Source organism: Equus quagga, chromosome 4 (assembly GCF_021613505.1).
Source record: "Equus quagga isolate Etosha38 chromosome 4, UCLA_HA_Equagga_1.0, whole genome shotgun sequence".
Taxonomy (NCBI): Eukaryota; Metazoa; Chordata; class Mammalia; order Perissodactyla; family Equidae; genus Equus; species Equus quagga.
In genome coordinates this window covers 108,507,777-108,525,341 of record NC_060270.1, presented here as the reverse complement: position 1 = coordinate 108,525,341, position 17,565 = coordinate 108,507,777, and the positions used below count along the sequence as shown (strand labels likewise).

Here is a 17,565-nt window from a genome sequence, read left to right as displayed (position 1 = left end):
AAGATTGGCACCTGAGCTAACAACTGTTGCCAATCTTTTTATTTTCTGCTTTTTCTCCCCAAATCCCCCAAGTACATAGTTGTATACTTTAGTTGTGGGTCCTTCTAGTTGTGGCATGTGGGACACCACCTCAGCATGGCCTGATGAGCGGTGCCATGTCTGCACCCAGGATCCAAACCAGCGAAACCCTGGGCCGCCAAAGCGGAGCGCGCGAACTTGACCACTCGGCCATGGGGCTGGCCCCAATGAAACGTTATTTTTAAAGGAAACCATTCTATTATGCTATGAGTCCAAAAACAATAGGAGATGTTAACAAGATGATTTTAAGGTAGCCTCTCTACAGAAATAAGCAGAAAGTGATCCAATATTTTCTGTGTTTTGGGACTAAAAGGCATGGGGAGGAACCAGTACAACCCATGCATAAAAACTGCAAAAGAATAAGAAACAAAAAGCAAATGAGAAAGAATTACACACAGGAACACAGGAAGACTTCAAACAAAAATTTTAAAGAGGGGCTGGCTTTGGCGGCCCAGGGTTTCGCTGGTTTGGATCCTGGGTGCAGACATGGCACTGCTCATCAAGCCACACTGAGGCAGTGTCCCACATGCCACAACTATAAGGACCCACAACTGAAAATACACAACTATGTACCAGGGGGCTTTGGGGAGAAAAAGGAAAAAAATAAAAATAAATAAAATCTTTAAAAATTTTAAAGAAATTGCAGGGCACATGATCATTTAAAAAAAATGTCAAAGAGATAGTAGGATTCAGAAAAGTGATTATAAAACTGAAAAAAAGAAATCGCAAACAGAGATAGCAGTAGAAGAGAAAGGAAGGATAAAAAAAAGAAAGATTAAAGCACCATTAACAGCAACAGAATAAACATGAGTGAAAAAGACAGCTGGTAGACAGACTTGAGGAAAATTAATAAAACTACATAAAAAAATTATTAAAATGAGTATAGAAAAGATGATGGAAATGAAAGGCAGACTAAAGAAATCTAACATACATATAATTGGTATGCCTGAAGAGACAAGAACAAATGGAACAGAAGACATATCCAAAGATGAAACAGAAGAAAACTTTTCTTAAATAAGAAAAATTTTGATTAAAAGATACATGTTTTTAAGGTGAGTATAATTTTAAGAATATGAAACACAGTAAGCCTTTAAGATACTATTTTCACAACTAATACAGTATTTCTATATCACAAATACTTAGTCTTCAAAATACACGACTTCTTCAAATCCAAAGTATATGATAGCTACTATTCCCTTGTCCCAAACTATGCATCTTCTCAGATCTACATTCAAGGAACAGGATACAGAGCGTTTCAACAAACCTATAAACCCACCCCCTGCTTAACATCCTTAATTTGTTTAAAATAAAAAAAAGATGTAAAGACATTGTATTTTTGTCCCTTTATTAATGCCTATCCTTATAAAACATTCTCACTAATTAAATAAGATGGGAAAGAAAATGGGCATTTTGACTATGGTTCTTTCTCTCATTCACTTTCTCACATCCTTTTCCCATTCCTTTCTAAATAATTTCTTTAATTTATTAAATTTTATAGCCCCATACTAATAAAATTTTGTATATAAACACACACATGCATATCCAAGCATGTGCACAAACGTAACACAAAGAGAAGAAAGACAGTTCCAAGTACCAGAGCTTATGTTTTCCTCCATAAGGAACCAACGACCTTAAGTGGAATAAAAGGTTCTGCTGTATAGCTTAGGAGTTAAAGTTGGCTTTCATCTTCACATTGCAAATAATTCTTCCTTAATTTATAAAAATGAGTAAAAACTAATAAGGGGGAAGGTTCTGGGGTGCTAGGAATGTTCTGTTTCCTGATCTGGGTTCTGATTAGTGAATACCTGGGTGTATTCACTTTGTTGTGATAAATCAACGAGCAATACGTTTAAGTTTACTTTTGTGCATGTTTCTCTATGTATGCTACACATACAGAATACAAAGTTTACCTTAGAAAAATAAAGCACTTTTCTAACAATGCCATATAAACATTTGTTAAGCAAGTGAGGACTATACATTTGAGTGTTGGGTTTATAGCAAATACCCATGAGGGTCCACCAAGATGGAATTTTAAGCCAAACTCAGGGTTCCATACTCCCCTTTGTTGTTCACACATTGCAGAGAGTCAATCTCTCTCTCTCTCTCTCTCTCTAGCTCTCACTCTTAGTCTCTCTACAAATCTAAACACTGAGCCTCAGGACCAAAAGACTGCATTTAGTTTCACCTGCAAAGTTAAGTATAATCTGTGTCAACTTTCAAAACGTATCATCATACACTACCTACTTTAGCAGTTCCCATTCAGAGCAGCTTCCTAACTCTTTTAGGCTGGCTTTTAAAATAGGGCAGTTAGAAGTTTCCAGCAGCTAAGTGCATCCAATTCAGAAAAGCTTTAGACAATTTGAAAGGACTGAATTCCTTAGATTTGACCCCTGAGTAAAGAATTAGACATTGGCTGGAAAATGGAATGGGGACTGATGGAGAGAAGGGCTCACCAGGTTTGGTTCTGCTTTTAATGCAACATTTTTATCTCAGGTTCAACTCTGAAACAGGGAAAAACTGTTTCACAAACAATAAACTTTTGTTTTACAATTGTGGAACTTATTAACCAAATGTATTTCTTTTTATTTTTATCAGGAAAAAAGTCTAAAACCACGAAGTCACTTTTGAAAACAGAAAGAATGTTTATTCCATATTATTTATTACGTATTTCTTAAACACTAAAAAATTAAAGTTAGCCAAGTGTGAGGTGACTGCTCTTATTGACTATCCTTCTAAGTGGATTTGGCCCAAACTCACTATTGCCCTGGGAAACGTGAGGAATAACAGAACAGCTGGTGACCAGGGCTCAGGGCCAAAAGGTAAGGGTGTCAGCCAATCAGAAGATTCAGTTCACCTAGGCTACTTTGCATTTGAAGACAGAGTAGAGTCTGAACAACAGGCAGAGGTAAACAGACGTGGAAGCACTAAGCAAAAAGGAGCCAGCAGTTAAAAGGAGTGATAAGCCATGGTCTTAAACTGGTGACTAGTTGCCTTCTGCCCGATCCTATATGGCTTGACTCTGCGCCAAGGTTTGGACAGACAAGGTGTGGCGGGGTGGGGCACGGCCCTGGTACTGACATTGGCAAGCCTGGCTGCCTGCTTAGCGACCCGTAGCTACAGCCTACCTCTGAGGGAGGCAGCGTCAGGGCCCTGGAACTTCCTAACTCTTCTCTCGTTCACCTCAAAGATATAGTCTGCTGCAATGTTTATTTCAGGAGCCCAGTTCTTTCACACAGACCACAGGTACCTAACACTAGCAAAAGTAAGCTTTACACATTGTAAAACTCAACAAAACCATGAACATAAAATACATACACTGAAAACCACTTGACCACCTGAACACTCCTCAGAAATAACTGGGTAACAACCACCATCTGTATTTCTATTCTTGTTCGCTCCCCAGTCCCTTTACAGTTCTGCAAGCAGCCATGTAAGGGTGGATGCTTAACACGCACTGGGAGAAAGTGGAAGGAAAACCAAACAGTGTGTATGGTCTCAGTAACACAGGACAAACGTGCTCAGGAGGAATTACCATGCCAAGAACCGGCCTTGGGTATCTGCAGAATGAGTTCCGCCCTCAGGAGCTCCAACCCACACTTAATGGGGAGCCCTTCAATCACCTTTAAGAAAAGCCATGAGATATAGTACATTGACAGGGGCAGGCAACTCATCTCCATCTCCCGGGAAGCTTCTTTCCACAACCACCCTCATTCACCTTAGAGGCAGAGTAGCCATATTTATTGAGAAAACATCCCTGGCTGGTGACCAGACCAACGTAGGTTTAACAGGGTGAACAATCAGGTGGGCTAACCAACTGTTCCAGTTTTTCCTGGACTGAGCGTTTCCCAGACAGTCCCAGATAAACCGGGGCCAGTTGGTCCCTCTACATTAGCTCTTCACAGCAGTGTTCCACAGCAACCAGACTCTGCCAGGACCGGTAGGTGGCACAGGGCAAGTCACTTCAACGCTATAGGCTTCAGAGTCCTAATATATAGAATGGGAGGTGGAGACTCTTAGCTCTAAGTATTTCTCAAAGTGCGGTTTTCAGAACATCTGTGCCCTGAAAAGGCGTCTGGCAGTGGTATCCCAGGAGGTCGGGGGAGGGGTGGTGGAAGAAGCAGTGTGCCCTGCTGAGAAGGCATATTCTTTTCCCTCTAACAATTCTATATTTAGAATCGGCTTCACATGGTGCTAACAAAAAGCAGACCAACTTTTAGTCAATTTCGTTGTTGTTTTTTAACCTACAGGTAACACACCCCCTTACTCCACGCACCCAGGGCAGACTTTCCCACCACTATCCCCACTTTGGTACATCGCTGGTGTCTGACGCATGATGGACCATATATTTTTGAAAGAATGAGTTTTCAATTTCCTTTCTAAGTAGAAAGTCTATGACTCTGTTAAACTATAACAATTAAAACAGAGGCAGTTTTTGGTAATTTGTCATTCTACAGCATTGTGGTTTCATCTCTGCCTTACTTCCTCATTTAAAAGACAACCCACCACAAATGTCAGATGTCCTTTATTGATGCCTTAAAAAATTAACAGACTTATTAAATTATTTACATGGCAAACTACTTACAAATTATATTTAAGCTGTGCAGAGCTGGAAAAGTGCCTAAAGTTTTTGAAGCAGGTGCAAATCCTCTCTGAACTAATTTGGCAAGGCTAAGTTAGCTACATTCACACCAATGGAAGTTCAAATTTGGGGGTGTAGATTTGTTTCTCTTAAGAAAAAAATACATATATTTATTATTTTCTGCTAATTTTGAATGTTTGCATCATCATAAATACGATCCCAAGGACGCTAGACTAAATTTCTTTTTACTTAAGGATCAAATTAAGACTACCCACTAGGCTTAAAATTCTGAAAAATCAATAAATGTCAATCTCAAGGCTTTCCTTTTTCTGGGAGGCTCATATTAGAAAAAATATTTCTGAGCTGTCTAAATATTAACATACAATCTCAACAAAGAGCACTATATGAGTGTCAAGTGGACAGGGCCCAGTTCCTCACTAAGCAGCTAGGGTTGTTTTCTGCCAACTACAATTGAAAGAACCAGAATTTTCCTTGGAGGGAAAAAAAAAAAAGAGGGAGACAGAGACAGAAGAGGAGGAGGATAACAGGACAAGTAGAACTCAAAGGACTACACCGGCAGGCCCAACCAGCGAAAAGCAGGAACGGGGTCTGTCCTACATGTTCATGACATAAAGGTAATGCTAGCAAAAGGTTTCTGAAGTCCAAGGGTAAAGTTTCCTTTCTGGAAATCAAGATTCCAGCAAACACTCAGAAAGTGATTGTGTGTGTCAGGGGGTGTGCCTTGAAGAAACCTGAAGAGTAACTAATCACCGTGCCCATGAACTAGACATTGCCCTAAACACATGCAAGCATTATCTCATCTAATCCTCACAACTACCTTATGAGTGTCTGATGAAAACTGAGCACAGGGAGATTAGGCAATTTGCTCCTAGATCTGTGACTAGTAAGTGGCATGGCCAGAATTCAGTCCAGGTCTTAAATCAATATAAATGGCACATGTGATATTTGCCATTACTAGTGATTGACTACCCAATCAATTTTCCCTTGGGACTACATGCAGTAAAAAAGGACCATCAGGGCCTGACAGAGTGGTGGGAGATAGATCGGGATATTTGCCTAAGGCATCCCTCCACGGAAAGGCAGCTTCCTGGAGAGAACTCTACCTGGTGGAAGACCACCTTCCTGGGCTCTCTCCAAAGGCACAGCCTCCGGAGGAGGCTTCAGGCTCCATGTGGTACACAGCTTCCCATCACTTGTCTAAAATCCCACCATTAGAAATAGTTTGCTGCCACCAAATGCAAGCAAGTCTCTGGCCTACAATCCACGTCACTATTAACAGTTGAGAAAAAAAGGCTTAGCAGCATTCTCCTCCCTAAATAGGCATGGTGCTAAAGAGTTTAGGGCTTCAATGCCCGTCTAAAATTCTAAATATTTACTCTTCAACAGAACAAGTAAATCCTCCAGTTCCAGGATCAAAAATATAAACAGGTCCTACTCCTTCCATAAGCTGCACTTTCTCCCCACCCCTCCACACACACCTCCAACACATCAAATCACATTAAATAACACAATATTATTTCTCAAGTAGGTGCTAAATACTGTACTATGGTATCAATTATTTTTTATACAAAATGTATTTTTAAGCACCAGTGTTTATTGCGTCCCCTTTAAATATGTTTTTGCACGCAGTCCTCCAACACCACACAGTAGGCATATTCCCCATTTTACAAGTGAGGACACCAAATTTCAGAGAGAACGCTGTCCACTACTGTATAGTTGATAAAGGGCAGGGTTTCAATTTAAACCCAGGTTCCAAAGTCCTTCTGATACCCCATCCGTTTTCCTTTTAATTCTAGTTAGGAATATACATTTATAATTAATTACAATAAATGTACAAGACAGTAACATAATTTAAATGCACTGTCACCCTTGAGTCTAGCGGGTGCAAGATACCCGCACCCAGTGACGCACGAAGCCCTTTTATTTCCTTTATCTCCATAATGCCTAAGTGACTGATTGCGTGGTTCTCAATTTCCCTTCACTCAAGCTCTTGTGTCCAAAACTGCCACTCTGCTTAAACCACCAAGTTGCTTTATTCTGCTTTGAATGGTGATCTATCAAGACAAGATCTACAGGGCCACTTAGACTAGCTGGCAGCTTTTACTCCGATACTTGCCAAACGGTGTCCCTGGACAAGATTCTGGATGGTTTTCTCTGTCCCCTCCCCCACCCTTAACAGTGCTGCTCCACTGCTCTCAAGACTTCCCTCTGTTTGCAAAGGATCTGTACTGACAATAATAAGGAAGGAAGGAAGGGAAGGAGAGATGGAGAAAGAGGGAGAGGACAGGGGGAGATAGAGAGGGAGGGAGAGAGAGAGGGGGAGTGGGAGGGAGAAGGAGAGAAAGAATCCCAATTACAGCTTCAGGACAGCAACAATAGCTTTGTAACCTGAAAACCTCAAAGATAAGATGTGACATTTATGTCCACACTGGCAAATCACAAACAAATGTTATTCCTAGGTCACTGTGTGAAAAAGCTTGCCTAGCAAAGGAATGCATCCTTCTTGCAATGAAAAGCCATTTGTGTATCTCCAACCCCACCCCTGCCAAAAGCAATCCCCACAGTCCAATTCAGAGGTAATAACAGCCGAAGAAGGAATGGGAAGCAGGAGTGGTCCAAGAGGAGCCCATTTTGAAGGCCAGTAGTGAGGAAAAGAACGTTCTTAAAAACAAAACAAAACAAAAAACTGCCCCAAATACTCTCATGAATGAATTACCGAAAGCAGGGTTTTGTACAATGATCACACATGAGTATAAACTAGCAACAATATATACCTGCCAATGCTTGCAATCAACTGCCTCACAATATGCAGCATTTGAGTAAAACCATGTTTAGATTTTCAAGAGTTTAAATCATTTCCTTACAAAATGAGGGTAAAATTAAATTGAAAGGTAGGGAGGAGGGTCAGATCTGATCTCCTTCCACAGCCAAAGCTTCCATAGGTTCTATCTGTGGCCCAGGCCACTGCCTAACTGGAATTTTTATCCCATCATCCCGGTTTGCTTTAAATGGATTGTGTACTCACTAGTATGCCTTTACTTTAATCCTGGGCATCCTCTGAGACTGCGCAGTGTGCTTTCCTAGAGACACTGAGCTCTCCTGTTCTGTGACACAAATTCACAATTATTAAATTGCCATATTAACCAACGGACTTCAAGGACGTTGTTTGGTTGAAGTGCCCTCCTAAAAGGCCCAGGGTACTTAAGTGCTCTCTGGACTTGAACCTTCCTGCCATCACCCCTCACCTCCCACCCACCAGGCCAGATGATTCTGGAGAGAAGAGAGGCTCTCCTAGATCCCAAGGGGATTAAGCATTTAAAAACAAACAAACAAAAAATAGTGCTCGATGGAACTGAGATCAAGAGGACGGGGAAGTTTGTTGCTAACTAGAAAACTCTCAAGCCTAGAAAATAGAATCGGTTATTTCTAGTAAGTGACTTATTATTTTTTTTAGTCAGTAAATCTTTCTTTTTTTTATTATTATTCTTAGTTGTGGTGAAACACACACAACATAAAATTTGGCATCTTAAGCATTAAATGTACAGTTTGGTAGCATTAAGTACATTCACTTTCTGGTGCAACCGTCACCACCATCCATCTCCAGAACTCTTTTCATCTTGCAAAACTGAAACTCTGTACCCATGAAACAACGACTCTGCATTTCCTTTCCCCTTAGCTCCTGTTTCTGTCTCTATGAATTTGACTACACAAGTACCTCATATAAGTGCAATCACAATATTTGTCTTTTTGTGACTGTCTTATTTCACTTAGCGTGACATCCCCAAGGTTTTTTCATGTTGTAACATGTGTCAGAATTCCTTCCTTTTTAAGGCTGAATAATATTCTATTGCACGTATATACTACATTTTATTTATCCACTCATCTGTCCATGGACACTTAGGTTGCTTCCACTTTTTGGGCTATTGTGAATAATGTTGCTATGAATGTAAATGTACAAATATCTCTTTGAGACCCTATTTTCAATTCTTTTGGGCACATACCAGAAGTAGAATTATTGGATTATGTGGTAATTCTATTGTTAATTTTTTGAAGAACCTCTATACTGTTTTCCATAGCTGCTGCACCAATTTACATTCCCACCAATAATGTACAGAGTTCCAATTTCTCCACATCCTCATCAACATTTTTTTCATAGCAGCCATCTTAATGGGTGTGAGGTGGTATCTCATTGTGGTTTTGATTTGCATTTCCCTAACAATTAGTCTAATAAGTCACTTTTAAGCAAACGTTCAGAGAGACAATATAAAGGAATTTAAGCTCTCTCTGAGTTTTCCTTCGTAAGAACCCATTCATTCTCAATCCCCCAAACCTCCTCTCAGCCCTTTCTCTCTGCCTCATTCTCCACAATACAGTCAGGATATTATCTACCTCATCCTCTTGAATGCATCCCTTCTACTATGTGGAATCCGAGAAGCTTCCCCTGATGATGACTTAGGTTATGGGGGACAGGCAGGAAGCAGAAAGAAATAAAAGAGCATAAACACATGACCAGAGAAACAGACCAAGACAAGACCATTCTGCATTAAAAAAAAAATGCAAAGGCCACCACTTTCCCCAAAAAAAGTTGGGAGGCTCAACCCAATAGAAAACTAAACATGAATTCGCAGAAAGTGAAATACAAATGATTAATAAATATTTGAAGTAAGTTCATCATGAATAACATAAAAACACACATTGCAACAGTAATATTTTCGTCTGTTTTCAAAGCAAAAATTTCCTCAAATGATAATCTGTATGCTGATAAGGAAGTGCAAATAGATATAATCTTTCTGGACACCAATTTAGCAATTTGTATCTCTCAAGAACACTAAAATATTCGTCCTTTTGGGCTTAGAAATGCCACTTCTAGGAAACATTCCTTAGGAAGTCATCAGGAATTGAAAGATTTATATCACAAACTGGAAACAGCCTAAATGTCCAACAATAATATGGGACTGGTTAAAGGAATTAAGGTATCTCCGTGGTTGGGATAATGTACAGTCATTGAAAATATTTTTGAGTAAGTTTAATTACATGGAAAATGCTATACAATTAAATAGCAAAAACCGGCAAATGAAACCATATATATACAATATGATCTCCTTATATTTAAAATATGAGATCACCAAAACTATTAGATCAAGAAACCTAGTTTCAGGGGCCGGCCCAGTGGCGGAGTGATTAAGTTTGCGGGCTCCGCTGCAGGCGGCCCAGTGTTTCGTTGGTTCGAATCCTGGGCGCGAACATGGCGCTGCTCGTCAAACCACGCTGAGGCAGCGTCCCACATGCCACAACTAGAAGGACCCACAACGAAAAATATACAACTATGTACCGGGGGAGCTTTGGGGAGAAAAAGGAAAAAATAAAATCTTAAAAAAAGAAACCTGGTTTCAAATGCTTACCTTGTTATTTTATCCTGTGTAAAGTTAGGTGCATTTTCTAAATTCTCAATCATTAAAATTATCTGTGAAATATTGGGAAAATTAATATCTACCTCACAGGGCTTCAGAGAAGATTCAATGAAGTAAACCATGTAACGTAATAAATTCATTTTAGGAAATAAATATTAGTTGTTACTATTACTTTCAAAATTAAAGTAAAAGTTATTCATTACAAAGTGGAGTTATTCACAATAGTCAAATGAAAACAAAACAAATGGTGAGCTCCAAATCACAGCTTCGGACCATGTGCCCTAGCTCACGTCAACCATGAGCCACCCCAAAAAGATGTTGTGAGAATCACCGTTTTGTGTTCCATCACGCCATAGCATAGGTATTTGGAGAAGTCAATGAAGATTATGGTGGCAGGAAAGAGTGACAGCAAAAGAGCTTATGAAATCATATCTTTTCAAAGGGTGGGAGGAGATACCAAAGACTAAAACCTTAGGAATAAAGATTCTCAAGGCAGAGGCCAGCCCAGTGGTGCAGTGGTTAAGTTCTAACATTCTTCTTCGGCAGCCCAGGGTTCACAGGTTCAGATCCCAGGTGCAGCCCTACACACCACTCATCGGGCCATGCTGTGGTAGCATACCATACACAAAATAAAGGAAGATTGGCACAGATGTTAGCTCAGGGACAATCTTCCTCAAGCAAAAAGAGGAAGATTGACAACAGATGTTAGCTCAGGGCCAGTCCTCCTCACCAAAAAGAAAAAATTATTCTTAGGGCATCACTAATATAGTAGGCTCCTTGTGCTAGAAGTGGCAATCTCGTTTACCTCTTGTTTTTACAAATAAAAAGAAAAAAGTATAGCTCCCTAAAAACATTAAAGGACATAACCAGACACCAGCAAACAAAATCTGGAGGCTTAGTATCCTGACTCAAAAGTATTTAAGAAATTAACTGATCAAATGAAGATAAGAGAAAAAAAATAAAATAAAATTTTGAGAGTCACGGCTTTGTACGAAATAGATGACCAATAGATTTAGAAAATCTGGTTTTGCCTGGTGATAGAAGAAGGAATTTAAGAGCATATAATAAACATTTAAAATCTTCCATGTACAATATGGACCTAGATTCTATTGCTCACCCACAAAATGTTATTAGGTGAGTAAAACAGGTGAAGAAAGCCTGAGGGGTGTAATGATCTCTTATAAAGCCATGGCGCTGGTTTATGATGGAAGAAATTCACCTGAAACCCCGTTTTCCTTCCACTGCCACCTGCCCTTGCCCATTACAGAAGACAAACCACTTCCAAAATATCTTATAAACTGGAATGCAGGAGAAAAAAATCTAACCTTGTCCAGAGAGAATTCAGATCCTTTCAACAGAAAAGTCATAAGTGAACTCAAGATGTTAATTTCATGAATCCTTGATGACATTGAATCATTTGCGATCACGTAAAGTTATGTCACTGCCTTCCCCACCATTATAAGGCACTGCCTATAAAGAGTAACATAATGCCTTTTCTCCATAAATCAACCTATTTCAAATAGCTACACTACTCCACCCTGTAAACATAAACCTTTTATTCTTGAAGATAAGAAAGGTGTACTAAAGTTCTGCAGAGAATACCATCTCTTTGATTTTAGGTTGCTTTCCAACAAAACATGCATTATAATCCAATTTTCCTATCCCAGTTAGAAATTATAGGAGGTGACCTAACTGTGTTAGACCCCAACTCCTGCCTCCTGGACCACTCTGGCAAAGCAAGTATCCACAGTTTTCATCTGAATCGCACCATCACTTAATGAGTGAAACAGGTACATTTATAAAGTTAAATGTCCAGGACTGCCTGAATGAGAAAAACTGCGTTTGTATGCAAGTTGTTCTCAAATACTGTGTCGTGGTTCATTTGGGTTGCTATAATAACACCACAGGCTGGGCGGCTTATAAGTAACAGAAATTTATTTCTCACAGTTCTGGAGACTGGGAAGTCCAAGATAAAGGTGCCTGTAGATTTGTCTAGTGAGGACAATCTTCCTGGTTCATAGATGGTCAACTTTTTACTGTGTCCTCACATGGTGGAAGGGGCGAGGATGTCCTCTGGGCCTTTTTTAGAAGGGCAATGATCCCATTCACGAAGGCTCCACCCTCAAGACCTAATCACCTTCCAAAGTCCCCACTTCCCAATACCATCATCTTGGCCATCAGGATTGCAACTTATGAATTTTGAGAGGACATGACCATTCAGTCCATTGCATACTCTTTTAAAATATATCTGATGATACCAGTCTCTTCATTACAAGGTACCTTATAGGAACATCCTTCACTAATGAAACTCACCTGACACCCCACTTTTTCCTGGCAGTCATTCACTCACACCTCTCCTCTCCCCTCTAACCATCAAAAATACATTCTCATTCATCTTCTCTCTCACCCTCCCCTCTCTTAGAGAACCTCACCCAAGGCTGCTGGCAAGGCAAAAATATTAAGTGAACCCATAGGAAAAAGCCGACCAGCCGGGCATTTCCTCCGACACAACTGAGACACTGTTGTGCCTTGAAAGTTTGGGGACAGCAGGTTATTACTTGGCTGAATGAGCCAGGCAAGACTGGTGTCAGCCTCCTGAAGAGTGATAGCTCTCACAGCTCTCACTTTGAGAGCCAACCGGACAGGAATGAGCTTCTCATTTCTTATCTTGCCATCACAAGAGGTGCTGGGTCTACTCTGGTGTCCATCTAAAAAAGGTCTGAGAGTGAGCAATGGCTTTCTCTGTAGAATCTTCTTTGTTGGTTATCCTGAAATACTGTAGCTTTTTGGAGCATAAAAGAATAGTAGTTGAAATGATTCTCTTAACTCAAATCGTAACTGAAAAACACAAGAAACAAAACCATTGGCTAGAATATTTGTATGAAAAAAATCTCTTTATTCTTAGACAGCTTATTTCTACCTCAGAAAATGACATTTAGCCTGCTTCAAAGTTTCATGAGATAATAATTAGTAACTTTCAAGTATAGAAAGAACCTATAAGAATTAAATAATTGGAGGGTGAAAGCAACCTTAGATCGCAGAGGCCAACTGCTTCACTGCATAGATGCAAAAATAAGGCAGAGATAAACTAGGTAGCTGCCCCAATTTGAGGTAAATTTGACTAGAATTGAACATTCTGATTCTCAATTAATACCTTCTGTATCTCTCTCCTAAAGCCACAAGGAAGAAAATTCATTAACTTTACCCTTTATAATGATAACTCAAAGAATTTTTATTCCCAAACAGAAATTTAGCAGAACTTTAATTCAACATTTGTGAATACCATAGCAACACACATTTTTGAAAAGATGAATTTGGAAGAAGCATTTATTAGAATTCTAAAGAATGGCTTACTGAGCCTAAACAAGCATCAAATCAAGAAAATTCATCAAATAGATGATAAGGCTACATCATTAAGTAATATTTTTTCCTTGTCATCAAGCCAACAACGTAATATAATGGTATACATTACAATTTTCATTCTAGGAGAAACCATCCAGCTTTTTTTTTTTAACAACAGATACTTTATCAATCAAACAATATCTACAGTGGCCCTTTAGGCCCCTACCAAGAGCGAAGTATAGTACAAAGACTATGCTAAAAACCACCAAGCTTTGAGCTATTCAAAGACTCAGCCAAAAGTCATGGAGTTTAGGCTGCTCCATTTTTAACCAACCATGCTGGGTCTCCATATTGTTATCCATATGGTACTATAACATGGCCTTGTTCTGGCCACCAATGCTACCACTGTCAACACACCAACAGTGGGGGTGAAAACAAAAAGATAGGACTGTTCAGTTGGGCAAGGCCCAATTCAGTCAATTCTTTCGTGTTTCCCTTTATAGAGAGAAATATGTAAGACTGAAGGGAAGGCATTCAAATTCACAATTTTAGCCTCAACAAGGGCATTTCAGACTCCATTTAATGGAAATAAAGATCTTGGATAATGAGCTATGTTCTCAGCTTTGAAATAAATGACAATACAAGCCTAAAAGGAATAGAAAACTGGGGGAATTTTCCTGTTACAAAAGCATTTCATTTTACAAAGGGATTCCACAGGCTTCTTTAAATCATGTTATACATTATACAATAACACAAAAGAAAAAGATTCATGAACACGTTAGAAGGGTACTGAGAGTGACTCGTCCCAATGATAACCATATTGGCTGGCTCAATTATATTGATTTAGGCCCTTGATAGATGCTACTGAGATGAAGGCCACAGGTTGGCTGCCAGAATGTGTCATTTAGGTTTGAGAAGAGGAGAAACATACAGAACTTGTCATTCTGGATAGAACTATACACTTGGATTTTCAGAGAATGGAGAGAGTCTGAATCATTAAAGACAGAGCTGTCACTACTGTAGGAAGAAACAAAGTAGACACCTTTCCAAAAGTCAGTAGCATCCTGTAGTGTATGCCATATTGAATTATTATTCTGAATACTAATCATAAACTTTCACTCTCCATACAGGCCATTGAATCACTTCTACTTTCATCAATAGCCTGAAAAAAACTGACCAACTCTCTACACATCAGTATGAGGACATTGGCTGTGACTGATAGTTGAAAGCAGCTGACCCCTTTTGTGTAAACTCTGTCACAGGATTATGCAAAGGAAGAAAAAATATTCAAGAGGGAAAACGAACTTCCAATTTCCAACTCTTACATTAGTTTTTGTTTTTGTTTTGTTTTTAAAAGCAGGGAGAGTCTAGGTACCAAGTTATCTCCATTCTCTAATAAATTTATTTTTTTCCAACCCAATGAACACCCTGGAATTAGCGTAGAGAAGAAGGATGTCAGGAAAATGCAGCTTTCCATATACAGGTCATTAGCTGACATGCTTTTATTTTCCAAAACATGAGACTGCATAGCTCTCTCAAGTGCATTAGCTAACTAAAGGTGAGCACAACCAGACTTGATCAGGCAGAATTGATCAGATGTCATCCAGCAACTGTGTGTGTAGTCTTTACTATGTGTCAACACAGAGCAACCTGCTATTCCAGAGAGGCTGTCTTTGGAGAGAATGCAAGTTAGATATGAGTTCCTATTTTCTCTAAGTAAACATTTGCTCTAGAAGCAACTCTAAACCTGCAAACACACCCACTTTTTCACAGCAAGTTCCAGTGCTGGATTCCACTCGTTTTAAAATAGGTCTTTAAATCTGTTTCTTCCTGCATGTCAATCTCCACATACCAACAGCTGACTTGGTTCTCAAACACAATATTGCCCGTTGAAAAATACACCTTCCTTAAACCAAAGATACTTTTTGTTCCCATGGAGCTTTGTCTGTTGCCATTTCCAGCAACAAATGACACAAAAGACAAATTCTGTCATCTTCAGTAGTGATTTCAGACAAACAGAAACAGCAAACAAAATAACAGAGCAAAAGCTTAAGAAACAAAATCAAGGTGAGTTGGGAGCAGGGGAAGAGAGGAGGAGAGGAAGTGAGAAATGTAGCCTAAACTCTACTTCGTGATCTAAGAAATTCAGCTTTTGCTGATGAATGGGAGAGGAGGCGAGGTCTTCAGCTGAGAAAAAGACAGAAGTGTGTGCTGCTGCCCGGGTTTTGTTTCAATAGCACCCGAAGAATGCATAGCAGGCAAACTCTACTTTAGCGACTAAGACTGACTCAACGAGGAGTCACACAAGTTTGTTCATGACACAATGGAGCTATCCAAACAAACCGGGGGATTATACAAATCATAATATGATAATTCTTTAAAAAAAATTTTAAACGCGTTCTGGTACCAAAATAAGTTTATGGTTATTCATAGGAAGCATCTATCAATTTAATATCACCATTTTGCAGGTTGTGCACCCGTCCTGTCATATCCTCTTTTAAAGAAACCGCTAATGACCTGGAGTACTGGAAACCTACAAACTATTGTCACCTATTTCCCAGGACTGTAAGCCTCATACTCAGTGTCCCTGATGGAAACCCAATAGCGGCCAGATGCCAAGGAGTCCCTGGCGAATTCTTCTGAAGCACAGTCCCAACACTCCGTGTGGCGAGGTGAAAGGATGGGAAGTGTGCGTGGTTCCTCCGCCCTCCGGGCCGCGCGTCCGGAAGGTTCCTGGCTGTCAGGTGGGTGGCGGCGAGCCCCGGCGGGGAAGCCCTGCCCGGCAGCGCGGCGTGCCCGCGGGAGGAGAGCGGCGAGCCCGCGGAGTGCGGCTGGTCCCGCGGCCGGCCGTCGCTCACCTTTGTTCGCCTGCCCTCGCCGCGAGGAGGAGGGAGTGGGCCAAGGAGGAGTGCGGGGGGCGACCCCAACGCTCCGCGGCCCCTCCCCGGCGCCCCGGAGGAAATCCGTAGGCAAGCCAGACCCTCCGTAGCTACCAGAACGGCAGCGTGGCTGAGGGGTCAGCAACCCCTGCCCGAACACAAAGGTTGCGAGGCGTGAGCGCGAGCGCTGGGGCGCGGGTGCGTGCGCCACAGAGCACGCAAGTGTGCGTGTGCGCGCGAGTGTGTGTGGGGTGTGTGTGTGTGGTGTGTGTGTAGGGGGAGGGGAGGAGCGCTCCAGCCCTTCTTACCTCTCGAAGATGAGCCGTACCATGAAGATGCAGAAGGCCAGGGGGAAGGCGAGATAGAGGTCCTCAGCCTGCGGGAAGGTGGCTTCCTCCGTGTTCTTCAGGTCTGCCCAGGTGACATTGTGCGGGAGCCAAAACCTCTCGTTCCAGAACCAGGCTAGGATCCCTGCCATCTTGCTTTGTCCACTCCTGTCCTGAGCTCCTGCGACCAGCCGAGCTCTCCGCCGCGCAGGGCGCCCGGGGATGCGCGCGCGGCTGGCCCGAGACTGAACCGCCGCCGCCGCCGCCTTCTCCGCGGCCGCTGCTCTCGAAGGCTCGCGGCGAGCCCCGGTTCTCTCCTCCCTCTGGCCGCTTCGGGGAAAGGGGCCGCCTCGCCTGTCACATGGCAGCCCGGGCCCCTCGCCCTGATTGGCTGGTCCTCGCGTCAAGCAGCAAGGCACACGCGGCCAGCTTGCCCACGCCCAGAGGGCAGGGCGCAGCTGCTGCGCCCTGGGCGCAGGGGCACCGTTCCTCGGACCCCTGCCCGGCCCAGCGCTCCCTGTGCTCTCGCTCTGCGATTAGGGTAGCCACCTGGCGGCAGCCTTCCAAATCCGCCCCGGACCCAAGCCTTGCTCGCACATGCTCAGATCGCCGGCTCCTGCCCCACTGGAGTTTCAGGGGTCTCAGTCCGTTTCCCGTGTGCCCACAGGCAGTGGGGAGGCAGGTAGAGGCCGGGGCCGATTTCAGAACCACCCCTAACCTGAGAGAGAACAGTAAAAGGAGAAGTAGGGGGCGCAGAGAGCAAAGGAGGAAGAAGTAGGAGGGAAAGACTCATCCGCGCCAGCGCTTGGAGAGACAGGGTGAAAATCAGGAACTGGGACAGGATAGTGGCAAGAGCCATTTGCTTCTGCCCCGTGCGAGTCTTTCCCCATCTCTGACCTGCAGCCTCGTTATACTACTGCTTGTCACCA

At 41.9% G+C, this 17,565-nt stretch overlaps 1 protein-coding gene across 1 annotated transcript in view; it reads right to left on the bottom strand.

Annotated features, from left to right (window-relative positions):
• The window catches only part of CERS6 (ceramide synthase 6), a 300,927-nt gene extending 283,924 nt beyond the window's left edge, over window positions 1–17,003 (bottom strand). Inside the window, exon 1 of the mRNA XM_046658899.1 lies at window positions 16,619–17,003. Within this exon, the coding sequence (XP_046514855.1) occupies window positions 16,619–16,788 (170 nt within the window). The 5' untranslated portion in view covers window positions 16,789–17,003. The remainder of the gene's footprint in view (window positions 1–16,618) is intronic.
• Window positions 17,004–17,565: the final 562 nt, after the last annotated feature.